The sequence below is a fragment of the Camelus bactrianus genome, chromosome 16, assembly GCF_048773025.1.
Source record: "Camelus bactrianus isolate YW-2024 breed Bactrian camel chromosome 16, ASM4877302v1, whole genome shotgun sequence".
In the NCBI taxonomy this organism is placed as follows: domain Eukaryota; kingdom Metazoa; phylum Chordata; class Mammalia; order Artiodactyla; family Camelidae; genus Camelus; species Camelus bactrianus.
The window spans coordinates 4,073,355-4,085,358 of NC_133554.1; the positions used below are offsets into that span (position 1 = coordinate 4,073,355).

The 12,004-nt window shown below is 51.1% G+C and overlaps 1 protein-coding gene across 8 annotated transcripts in view; it reads right to left on the reverse strand.

The window, feature by feature from the left end:
• Positions 1-5,045: 5,045 nt before the first annotated feature.
• The window catches only part of MYOCD (myocardin), a 164,584-nt gene continuing 157,625 nt past the window's right edge, over positions 5,046-12,004 (reverse strand). For 6 of the 8 annotated variants that reach the window (XM_074342141.1, XM_045524801.2, XM_045524800.2 and 3 more), the window contains one exon: positions 5,046-10,684. In XM_074342141.1, the coding sequence (XP_074198242.1) occupies positions 10,116-10,684 (569 nt within the window). In that variant the 3' untranslated portion in view covers positions 5,046-10,115. The remainder of the gene's footprint in view (positions 10,685-12,004) is intronic. The other 2 variants (XM_045524804.2, XM_045524803.2) reach the window with 1 other exon arrangement.

The following is a 12,004-nucleotide window of genomic DNA, read 5'->3' on the forward strand; positions in this document are numbered from 1 at the left end:
TGAAAACACGGATAAATCTCACAAACAAGGCTGAGCAGAAAAAGCCAGACTCAGAAACACTGGATGATTTCATTTATGTAAAGTTCAAAAACAGGTGAAACCAAGTGAATGGGGTGAATGAAAGCAGATGGGGGTTCTAGGCTCCTCGGGTGGCTTACATTTAGGGTGACCATAGTCCTGGTTTGTCTCGGATTGTTCTGGATGTTGTCTTGGCTTCCTATTGGAGTCAGCATTCATCCTGAAAAACAGTGTTCTGATCTAGAGAACAAATCATATGGTCACCCCCACTGGCCCCTGTCCTTGCCAGATCTGCTCCCCCGGGAAAGGGGCAGTGTGAACCCTTGCCAATTGGCTGCAGCAGAAACATCAAGGGCTTGAATCTTACCTTGGGCTTGGGAGAGTAGCAAGAATGCAGGACTCCACATGCCTTCTAGGCATCCACATGGCCCAAAGAGTGACAGTTCCCCATCCCACAGCAGTCCGCGCTGACTCTGGCCTGGAGGTCCCTGGCTGGACCATAATACCAATGGAGTGAGATCACGCCTTCTAAGGAGCCCCTTCAGCTGGAAGTGGTAATAAGTGGGAAGTCCAGGGACTTCCCTCTCATCAGCTGTGGCATCAGCTTCCTGCCCTGTAGGCTAGGAGGCACCTGGGCCCATCTCAAGACAACCCATCTTAGGTGATAGCAAATTCTCAAGTCTCCAATAATATACATTTGTGTTCCAATTTTACAACCAAAGGCAGGAACAGTGCACCCTTCTTTCCATACTTGACACTTGGAGGTGATCCGGACTTTGGAGTAATAAAGTGGACTTCCAATTTCCACTTTGAGCCCTTCCTGGGGGACCATTATTCATCTCCACTAAACAGTAAACACAGATATTTATTTACATTATTCTGATGACAATATAATTACATTATTAGTAATATTTGTGATAGTTAACGTGACGTGCCCACAGAGCTGGCAAAACGTTACCTCTGGGCATGTGTGTGTGGGTGCTTCCAGGAGAGGCTGCTTTAGAATCAGTAGACTGAGTAGAGAAGGTCCCTCCTCGCCAGTGTGTGTGGGCACCACCCAATCCATTAAGTGACTGGAGAGGACAAAAAGGCGGAGGAAGGGAGAATTCTGTCTTCTTCAGCTGGGACATCTATCTTCTTTTGCCCTCCTGGGTCAAAGTTCCTGGTTCTAGAACTTCTAAACTCCAGGATTTCCACCACTGGCTTTGCTGGTTCTCCAGCTCGCGGACGGCAGACTGGGGTCTGTCTCACCCTCCATAATCATATGAGCCATTTTCCATAATAAATTTCTGTATTTCTGCATCTATATAGACTCCACAGAGAGAGACACACGGATGGCATCTTTGTATCTTTACATGTCTCCTTATGTACATCTTCATAGATTTACCTACATATAGAGATGTAGGTATCACTACAGATACCTCATTCTGTACGTCCCTGTATCTTAATCTTTACCTATTAGTATGTACATGTATCAATACTCAGTCCCCTTCCAGCCTCTTGATGCCACTGCTCTATGTCTCCAATTGTCACGTATTTTCCTAGAACAATACATTGCCCACCACATCGTTCACTATGTCACCTCCTCTTTAGTTACAGCCTCAATGACCTGGTTCTGTTTACTTACTTCCATACCTGTTCCTGCAGCAGCCTCAACTTGGCTCAACCTGCCTCTCTGGCTTCTCTGCCTCTCCCGTGTTAACGGCAAGTCCCACCACGGTGCGGAGGGGGTGTCTCCAGCCAAGCCATCAGCTTGGCCTAGGCATCCTACTGATTCCTGATCCGCTCTTGCTTCTATTTTCCGGCTGCTCTTAAGTCAACCTTCCTCCATTTTTATTAAAACTCCTACCCGACTCTTCTTCTCCCCAGTAGGTGAAGGTCATCTCTCCCTCTTGTTTCAAGTATAAAGTGGAAGCCACCATATGACAACGTCCTCAGTCTCCTCCCACCACACCTGTTAACGTATCCACATCTCCCCCAACCCTCCTCTTCCCGAAGGCAACTCAACCTCAGTACCATTCCCTCTCCCCTCCTCTCTTGTGCGTACTACCTAATTCTCATTCGCCTTTAAGTTAGCTCCACTATCTCTCCTCTTGAAAAATCAGCCCTTTAAATTTGTGACTCTCTGCTCCGCCCTTGTGTGTCATCTTCCTCACACAGCCGTACTTCTTGGAAGGCATGCCTGGACTCACTGTCTCCATTTCCTCCCCTCCCTTCAATTTCTTGGTCCACACCCACCCAAGACGCTCTCATGGTTACCAGCCGCCTCCTTGTCATCAAATTAAACAACACTCTTCACTCCTTACCTTACGGAGCTCAGCAGCACTAAGCAGGACTAAGGGCGCCCTCTTGCTTGACATTTTCTCCCATCTCAGTGCCTGGGTACCATCTCCTCCTGATCTTCCTCCTGGCTTTGTAGCCACACCCTCTCTTCTCCTTCACCAGCATCTCATGTGTTGGTTTCTTCAGCATCCTTTTTTCTTGCTCAACACTGTTGTGTGGATCATAGCCATTCCATGATTTCAGTTATCTTCTGTACGCTGACTTCTCCCATCTCTAAATCTCTCCGCAAGGTGGTCTGACCTCCCCAGTGAATGCTTCTGACTTGCGTGTCCTACAGGCAATGGACACTCAAAAATCAAATTCACAGTTTTTCCTATCAAGTCACCCATTCTGGCCTTTTGCCCCTGTGAATGGAGCTAACACACACTGGACGTCCCACTGTCCTTCCCAGATTCAAGTCCTCTCTCTCCTCTGTCACCCGCATCCAGCGATCAAGTCCCATACATTCCATGCTATTCACACGTTTCAAATCGACCTTAGCCTCTCTCTTCCTACCACCGTGTTCTTGGTCGAGTTACACCTGCTTGTTTGCTGGTTTAATCCAGGATCTTAAGCCACTACCATCACTCTTCCCCCCACCCTCACCCCATCATTCCTTGGGGACTAAATTCAGCGTGTGGAGTTTCCCTTTAAGTTCTCCTGCCTGTGGAGCAAGGAGGGCACCAGTCATTTTCACAAACTAGTTCACAACCTACTGGGCTGCCCTCCCGTACCCTTGTCCCTCCAGTCCATCTCCACGTCTGAGCCAGTTGTCTTCCCAAGATGTAAAGCTCATTATAGCCCCTCCTCGCTTAAACCCTTCAACGAGGCCCTCTCGTTTTAAAGGTAAGCTCCCTCCCTCAGTGTGTCTTATGAAGCCCTTCATGACCCGGCCCCTGCTTGCTTTCTATTATGGGCTGCCCTGTGTCCCCCCCGACCCCCAAATTCATGTGTTGAAGTCCTTATCCCCCCAGTACCTCAGAATGTGACTTTATCTGGAGATAGGATCTTTACAGAGGTGGTCAAGTGAAAACGAGGTCATTAGAGTGGACCCCAATCCAGAACGACCAAGGTCCTTATGAAAAGGGCAAGTGTGCTCACAGACGCAGACCTACAGAGAGGGAACTCACGTGAAGGTACAGGGAGGGCGCCGTGGGGACGTGAAGATGGCCATCCACAAGCCAAGGAGAGAGGTTCAGAATAAATCCTTCCATCACAGCCCTCAGAAGAGCTCCTGCCAACACCTCGACTCTGCACTTCTACCCCAAGACAACACATTTCTACCACCCAGGCTGCGGCACTTTGCTTCCGCAGCTCCAGCGAGCAGGTGCAGCTCCCCGTTTTTCTCTCCCTCTTCCTACACCCCCACCCCCACTCCCCTGCCTGCTCGCTCCAGTCTCTAGCCATCCTGAGTTTCCTGCATCCCCACAACGTGGGAGACTCTCATGTCTCGCCAGACCTTGGCACAGGCGGCTCCCTCTGCTTGCAAGGCCCTCCTCCCGGGCTTCTCCCTGGCCACCTCCACTGTCACCACTAGCGTGGCTTGGTGGTCTCCTGGGGAGGGTCTTTCTTGACCATCCTCCCCGCCCAAGATTCCGTGCCAAGCCCTTTCCCTGGCACACAGCACAGGGGAGGGACTGGAATGTACTTACTGCCACGCAAGCACTTGTCGGACTAGGCTGTCACTCCTTCGTTGTCTGTCTCCTCTTCTAGGTGACCGACTCCTCTCGAGCAGGGGTTGCGTAAAGCCGTCGACAGTTTGCTGCCTCTTGGTAACAGCACCCCAGCCTTCTCGTAGAAGATCTCACTCACCTTCAGCACTGTCTTCCATGAGATGCAGCTGATCCTGTGTCACAGCCAACGGCTGCACAGGGGACCCCAGCTCCGGGAATGAAGGTGTAGCTCATCCTCATGACACAGAGGCGGGTTCAGGGATGAGACCACTGAGAGACAGCTGTCAGATTTCTGCTGTGACTCTCAGGAAAGAGAAACTCTGTTTGCTGGAATTGCTAATCTGGCAGGATGGACACCTGGGGCTTCCGGTAACCTGTGACCTTCTGGCTTCCACGTGGGGAGAGCCCCCCAGAAAGTACAGCCAGAGCAAGGGAGGCAGGGCCCCGGCGTGGACTAGAGCTGACGCCCCCCATTCGGGGGCTCTCGTGGTATCTCAGCCCCTCCACGTGGTTTACACATTCACTGGTGAGCTAATGACGGGCAGGAATTAATTTAGGAGAGAAGAGGAGATAAAACCACAGGCTTCCTCGGGCAGTCTGTGCATATCTGATAGCTCACCTTGATGCCCGATTTATTTTACATCACCGTTCAGTTGGCTCAGTTGCTAAACCACTGAAAACACTGGGGTGGCTAAGTTGTGCGTGCACGTATTTTAATAGCATATTTGTAACTACAGAATTGATTTTTCACCAAAGTCCTCATTTCTGAGTGTCACTGGTGGGGGCTGCAGGCGACAGGTGCAGCATGTGGGGTCAGGGACACTGGAGGTGAGTAAAGTGTGACTCCTGGTGATGCCAATTTTTAGGTGTGCCACCTCAAGCAATTTACTGAGCCTCCCAGAGCTCGGTCTGGCCACACGTACACTGGGGATAATGGCAGTTGGCTTCACGGTGCCTTTGGGAGGGTCCAGTGAAATAACACACAGCACGATGCCTGGTACATCATGTAGTCAAGAAAAAAGCTTCCACCTCTTTCTAAAATAAACCTTTTATTTAAAAATATATATATATTTAAAAAAGAACACATGCCAACTTTGGTACTTAGCCATTGCTTCTCGTCTTTTCCTGGTAACCCCCATTTCTCTTCAGTATGTACAGTTGAGCAAAGGAGACCACCCCAAGGGGTCCCTGCAGAGAACGGCGCTGGCTATTTTGATGTGTTTGCAAAGTGCCTCTTTGTGTTTCACTAGGGGAGGGTTTCAAGAACCCAGCAATGCATTGCCCCCTTCCTCACTGCAGGTGCACTGGAGAGGAACCCTGGGGAACCCCTTCCTTTGGAAAACATCAGGACAGCCTCCAGGACACACAGTTACCATGAGACATTCAGGAGTCTGTCTTAACCCGGAGAATTCTAGAACCCTAGAATCTACCGACTCCCACAATCAGAAGGGAATGTATTCCTGTGTTATCAAACCCCATGAGTCCTGTTACAATTTCCCTGGAAGGTGAAAAAGGAATCTTTCTCAGATCTCTTCCTGTCTTAAAACCATCTCCTCACATGTAGTCTCAACCTGGCCAGGGCTCCTCTGAAAATGTGGATCCGAGAATCAAACCCAGCTCCTTAACCCACACTGAGCGGCTCTCAGAACCAAAGGGCTGCCTCGTTCTAGGCCCTGGACTCCGTGCGTCTAGTAACACCGTCTAATAAAGCATTGGCACTCTCAGCATCTGAACCATCGGCTGGTTCCTACCGGATTTACAGGAAAACGAGGACCCAAATTCTTTCACTCCGAGTTCTCTCACAGCTGGCAGCAGACTGTGCACTTGTGGGCTTCCCCCGGGAGGACGGCAGCGGAGCCCTGAACGAGGGCCAAGCTGCCCTCACAACCCTGGGCCTCTTCTCCTAAAAGATGGGGACTCCCCAGCGACATGCCACCCTTCCCTCCCATAAGTGCCCCTTTTGTCTGGAGAGCTTGCAGTGAAGGTCGAAACTTAGGGGCGGGGCAAAAGATGTTTTCTCTGCCCCTCCCTGATTTTCAAGAGGCTTTTGTCTGGCAATGAAAACCACCCTAGAGCTCTCACAAAGGTTCCCAGTGCTATGGGAAGACCTCTAAGTGATAATTTGCTATTGTTTGATCATAGAGAGAAGGTAAAAAAAAAAAAAATGTCAGCCTGGGTGCAGCTTTTTGCTAAAAAGGGGCCCTCCCCCTCCCTTAGGGGAACACGAAGACCCTTTTGTCTTCAGAGGCAATGGGTTTTTGACTCAAAAAACTGGGAGATTCCCAGTGTTCCTGCTTATAGGAACTGCAACTGCCCCGCCCCTCAAATTCTGAACCATCTGCAGAAGCAGTGTGGTTTTGGCCATTTGGGGAGTTGTGGGCTTTGCACAGGTGAGGAATCACCCACTGGATGGGTAAATATGATGCAACTTTCAGCCTGGCCAGCACTGCTCTCTAGAAGAGCTGATGGAGTTTAAATATGTTTTTGAAAAGGACTATCTTGAATGCTGGCGGTAGGTTTTTGATTTTTTTTTTCCAGATTGGAAATAAATATTTCTGAATGGCAAAGGCCACCACTTCCTAGGCCCTCGACTATCCAGGTGGAGACTCTCTTGCCTTCCTCATTTACTGGTGCAATCATTTCATAGGAAAGCATGGCGTCTTATCTAAAATTCTGTGATTTGCTTTTCATAATGCAATGTCTTGGTCAAACATAGAACCTTCCCTCCCTCCCTTCCCCCTCCCCTCTCTCCATTTGTAACAGAACATGTCATCCCAGTAACACTGCTAGAAGCGGGGCTGCTGATGAGCACTGGCTTAATGGAAGCATCCACGCAAAGGTACTTTCTGACTCCACTGGGTACAGGTGAGCCCACGCACTGCACCCCCGCTGGGAGCGGCCACCGGTGTCTGCGGGTCTGCTTTGCCACGGGGGACTTGCAGGGCTCCTGAGACAACTACGTGTGGTCAGTTTCAGGCTCTAAGAACATTAAGAAACTTGACCACGGCCATCTCATAAGTCTCTGTACATCTTTTAGTCATGCCCAATTTGTCACCAGAGAGAAGACAAAACCAAGAGTTTAAAAGAACTTAAAAAAAAAAAAAGGCCCCTATAGGAGATGGATAAATTAACATGGATGATCTGATCCACCAGGGGCAGCCAACTTTGTCCACCTTCTCCCAAGCATCCTCAGCTTTAGCTCACAAATCTCACATCGGATGCAGGAGGAGAGAGCGCGTGGCGGGTGCAGGCTGAAAGCCCCGTTCCAGGAGCCAGCTCTGGGGTGGGCGTTCCCTGGGAGGCGTGTGTGCTGGTGCCGGCTAATAGCCTAAAAACACCCCAAAGACGACGCGCAGTCTCACAGGTACAGAGGCCCCCCACCCAAGTCTAGCCCTTCTGGCAGAAATGCCTGGAGGAGGAATAACTGACACTCAGACCAGAGTCTCAGAGACTGCTGTGAGGCTGTTTTCCAAAGGAAGGCAAGGGGGGCAAAAATCACATAAAAAAAAAAATCGCACAACGTGGCACAGGGGCGACGTCCTGACCAGCGAGCTGTGTCAAGACTCGAGGGAAATGCCAGCATCCGAGGAAGACACGAGCGTGAGGAACGCGTCCCGGGGGCTTTCTTCCCCATCGCTTCGTCGTCGAAGGAACGACCGGCGATGTTCCTTCCCAGATTTTTGGTTCTGATGACGGACATTAAAGCCAAGTGACAGAATCACCGAGTGGATCTTCTAAAGCACAATGCGGATCAAGGAATGTGAATGGCCTGTCGTGTTCCTCTGGGGCTCTCCCGTGAGAGGCTGTGCCACCCTTTGCAGCTGCCGGCGCTGGCGCTGTTCTGTCTCTGCACATAACACTCATGGCCAAGATGAGCTTGGTCATGGTGAGCGACGGGTGGGCTGCGAGTCATCGGGCTGGAGCCGTGAGTCATACACAGAGGCAACATGTAGCCCGGGTGATTAATCAGGAAGTCGCAGCGAGAAAGGCCAAGATCATTTCACAGCAGATTGAGGCTTAAAGGCTTTTGGTGTAGAACTCTGCAACACTGCCTTTAAGACACACACACAGCCCCCTCTGTGTATGTATGTGCACACGTGTATGTGTCTGCACATGCAAGCACACACATACACACACACCCACATGCACACATACATATACATATGTATGTCTCTACACACATACGCACGTGGTGTGTGCATGTTTTAATATATATATATCTCTCTCTCTCTATACCCCCTCCCCTCCCCACCCCCCAGTAAGATCTGGCAGCTTTCAGAGTAGCAGACACCAAAAACACTCTGTGTTCACACACGTTTACAAGTGAACAATGGAATGACTTCAAATCTTTGGGTTTTTTTTTTCCAAAATGAGAACTGCTAAGATCACAACATTTTTGGTTATTTTCTCCATAAGTGCACAGTGAACATTTTTTTTTTTACAAAAGAAAAAAACAGTGCCTTGGTGATTTAAATTAAAAAAACCAGCAACAGCTACTTTCTACAGCATGCAACACTACAAAACAGGGATGGGAGCCAGTGAGCCTCAGAGAGACGGTCCTGCAATCTGAGCTCTTCAGCTCCCAGCGGAAGGGCGAGAGGCGGCGGGAACCGCACGAGGCCGGGGTCTTCCCTTCTTCCATCCTTTTCAACGTGCAATTCTGTTTTCTTTCAGAAACCCTGACCTAACGTACTCTCTCCTTGTAAACAGAACTCAGATTTATCTTTACACCATCCATATTTCCAATTTCCCCAGAGCAACCCAAATCGGTGATGGCTGTAAATCAAACGAGGGTAGAAAGAGCTTTGTGACTGAGGGGCCGAGTCACCAGTTTCTTCGCGAGGGCGCTCTTTTGACTTCCTTTGCGGCGAATTACGCGTAGGGAGAAAGAGTTCTCCAGGAGAACCTGGGTTTTTAGCTTTTTAAACTATGGCTTGATGAGGAGTATGGCAGCTGGTAAGATCTGAGAAGTCCTCTTCTCCCAATGTTGGGGCAGAAAGAAAAATTTCAAAAGAGGAGCAAGAAAGGACGGGTACCTTGAAAGAAAAGTAGAATGGGACAAAGATAAACTGAGGAGGACCCCCCCCCCTCCGCCCACCAACAAGGAAACAAAGAAAGAAGTCGGATTTCCATCCCGTGGTAGTAACCCATGGCACTGAGTCCCACGACACGCAGAGCCGTTTTCTCTAGTCCTGTCTGAACTGTCCCTGGCGGGGCTTCCTGAGGCTAGAGAGACCCTCTGATCTGCCTACACGGTCCTGTCTAGTCCGCACATCTCCAGGGGGCTGTGCTGGGAACCTCCGAGGGCAGGAGGTACGGTTTCTCCCTCTTGCTTGAAGGCTCCTGCCTGTTCCACACGTATCGTCACAGACACAGTGGCGGTGATTCAGTACCTGGCTGAGAAAGAGGGACATTCTCGGTGGGTCCTTGCGACCAAATGTAGGTCAGCTGTCCTCAGAGACCACACAGAGTCCTGGGGGTGGGAGAGGGGCCACTCCGATGGGCAGGTTTGTGGCTGAGGGACCCTGAGTTCACTTCACTTCCCCGGGAACGGACTGGTCCTGTCCCTCTCTTCTGCCTGAAGAACTTGGCTGACGCTGGCCCGACCTCTATGTTGAGAGACAGGTAACGGACAGACAGAGGCAGCCCCCATCACGGGTCCGTCTTCCCTAACCTTTGATGAACTGGCTTCCCTGGGTCCCCCAAAGCGTTAACATTTTTCTCTCCACGTATTTGTAATAAATTCATGAGAAAAGCTTACGATGTAATGCCTGAGAAACAGTACGGGCTAGAAAAAATACTGGTGTTTGAAAAGGCAGGAAAAGAATTTTTTGGTGGGGGGGCATTCTTGATCTGAAAAAGCACAATTTTGAATGCATCGCTGAAATCGTGACCAGTTACCGACTGTTGGTGACCATTACATTTTATACGTATACGAGACTCCTGTGTGTCCCTGCTGGTTGTCACAAAAGTCCCCGTTGCTTCTTTTTAAATCTCTCCTCCTCCTCCTCCTCCTCCTTTTGGGCCGTGTGAGGATTCACGGTTTTGTACTCCCCCCGTGGAGTTCCTACTGGTCTTTCTGGGCACGTCCGGCCAGGCGTTCTACCACTGCTGCAAGTGGAGGTCCATGGGGGAATTCAAATTGAGATCGGTGACATCCAGGAAATCGATGTTGAAGATGCTGGGGCCGCCGGCGAGGGAGCTGAAGCTCGGGGTGGAGCTGGGCGGCGTGAGGTCCAGCCACTCCATGCTCTCCCAAGGGGACTCCGTGAAGCTTAACGGCAGCCCACTGCTGTCCACGGACGAGGGTGAGAACTGAGTCTGCATCGGGGAGAGGGGGCCCGGCAGGATCTCGTGTGCGCTGAAGAGCTCCTCCGCAGCCTTCCCGGAGAAGCCGTCCATCAGCCCGTCGAAAGGAGGCTCCTCGCCCCCAGTTTTCAGAAGGGCGACGTCGCTCACCTTCCCCAGGGGGCTCTGGGAATTGAGTAAGACTTCAAGATGCTCGTCGCTGTCTGCGCCGTAGTGATCGAAGGAGAGCTGGCCCCCCGAAGACACTTGTTCAAAGGAAGCCGAGGGCTTGGGGAGGGCAGCCGTGGGGCTTCGAGAAGACCCGGGTATCTTGGGGACTTTCCGGAGACAGGAATGATCCTCCCGGGCATCAGCTGGCATTTCTGTTGGAAAACACAATGGGAATTGTTCAATCGCTTCCGACGGAGCTTGACACAGTATGGATCTTTGGAATGAATGACTTACATGCAGACACGGGAGGTGGTCATGCTTCTCCGGTCACTGCTCATCCCCCAGGCTCGTCCCTAAACCGCGCTGGATGTTGCCAATTCTTCTCCCCTCCGGTCTCTCCCCAAGCCTTCACTTTCTGGAAGTTCCACTCTGATTATCAAACGCTCAGAGCAAATTCTTCTGCCTGCTCCTTCCCTGACACCTGGCTGTCCCCTGAGGACACTGCAGCCTCCGTTATTACCCTCTCCGGGGCTCATTTACTTCGGAGCCAGATGAGTCACCAGTGCTGTCCCACTGCTGCATTCTGACTGTCACTCCCCCTCCTTCTTATCACTCCTCAGTGGTTTTGAGAGTCACACCGCTCTCCTCAGCCCCCAGTCTCCTGGCCCCCCCTCCCCCCACTGAAAACTCTACTCCCCAGGTCACTGCTTCTTCCCCACTTCAACTCCTGTCCTGCGACTTCAGCATCCCCAGAAGTGACCTGCTGTCCATCTGGCCTCTCAGTTCCTTGACAGCCCATCACCCAAGTCATTCCTCCACCCCACCCTGTTGGACACACGCTGGACCTTGCTGTCCCCCTAAACTGCATCCGTCTGAAAGCACGATTCCAACCAACGCCTCCGGTCTCTGTCCACCTCCTCCCGTTCCTCTACTCACTCCCTAAGGTCCTCACGACAACAGCATCTCAGCCCCTTGGAGTCTCTCCAATCCACCGACGCTGCTACTTTGTCCCCACCCATCAGCCCCTTTGGTCTTCACCTTGCTCCTCGCCCAGCCTCTGCTCTCAGCTCCACCACCACAGCTCCCCTCTCGCGCTTCCTCCATCCCTTGCTCTCTTCTCCTGTCTTCATACTCCCTTGGCAAGACCCACATCTGGATGAGTCTTATCACTGGTCTTCTCCGAGCCGGCCCTGGATCAGCTGGGCTTCCAACAGAAAAGTTACGCAACGAAGCTGACTGGCTCTCCTTGAAATTCATGATGTCCGACCTACAGCTGGCACTTAACACTGCGGAGCGATTCTCCCGTGCTTCTCCAGGAAACTCAGCGCACCTTCGATCGCGTCATCACCGTTCTTCCTTCCTCAAATCTTCTGTGCTCCCCGCTCCAGCTCCCTCACTCTTTTCTGACCTTGCCATACACTTCATTAAAAATACGAGGGTGTCGGATAGGAACCCGCTCATCCTTCCATCATGAAACTGACAACGATACATACACCTGCGCCCATCCTTTCCTTCTTCTTTCTTGTTACAAT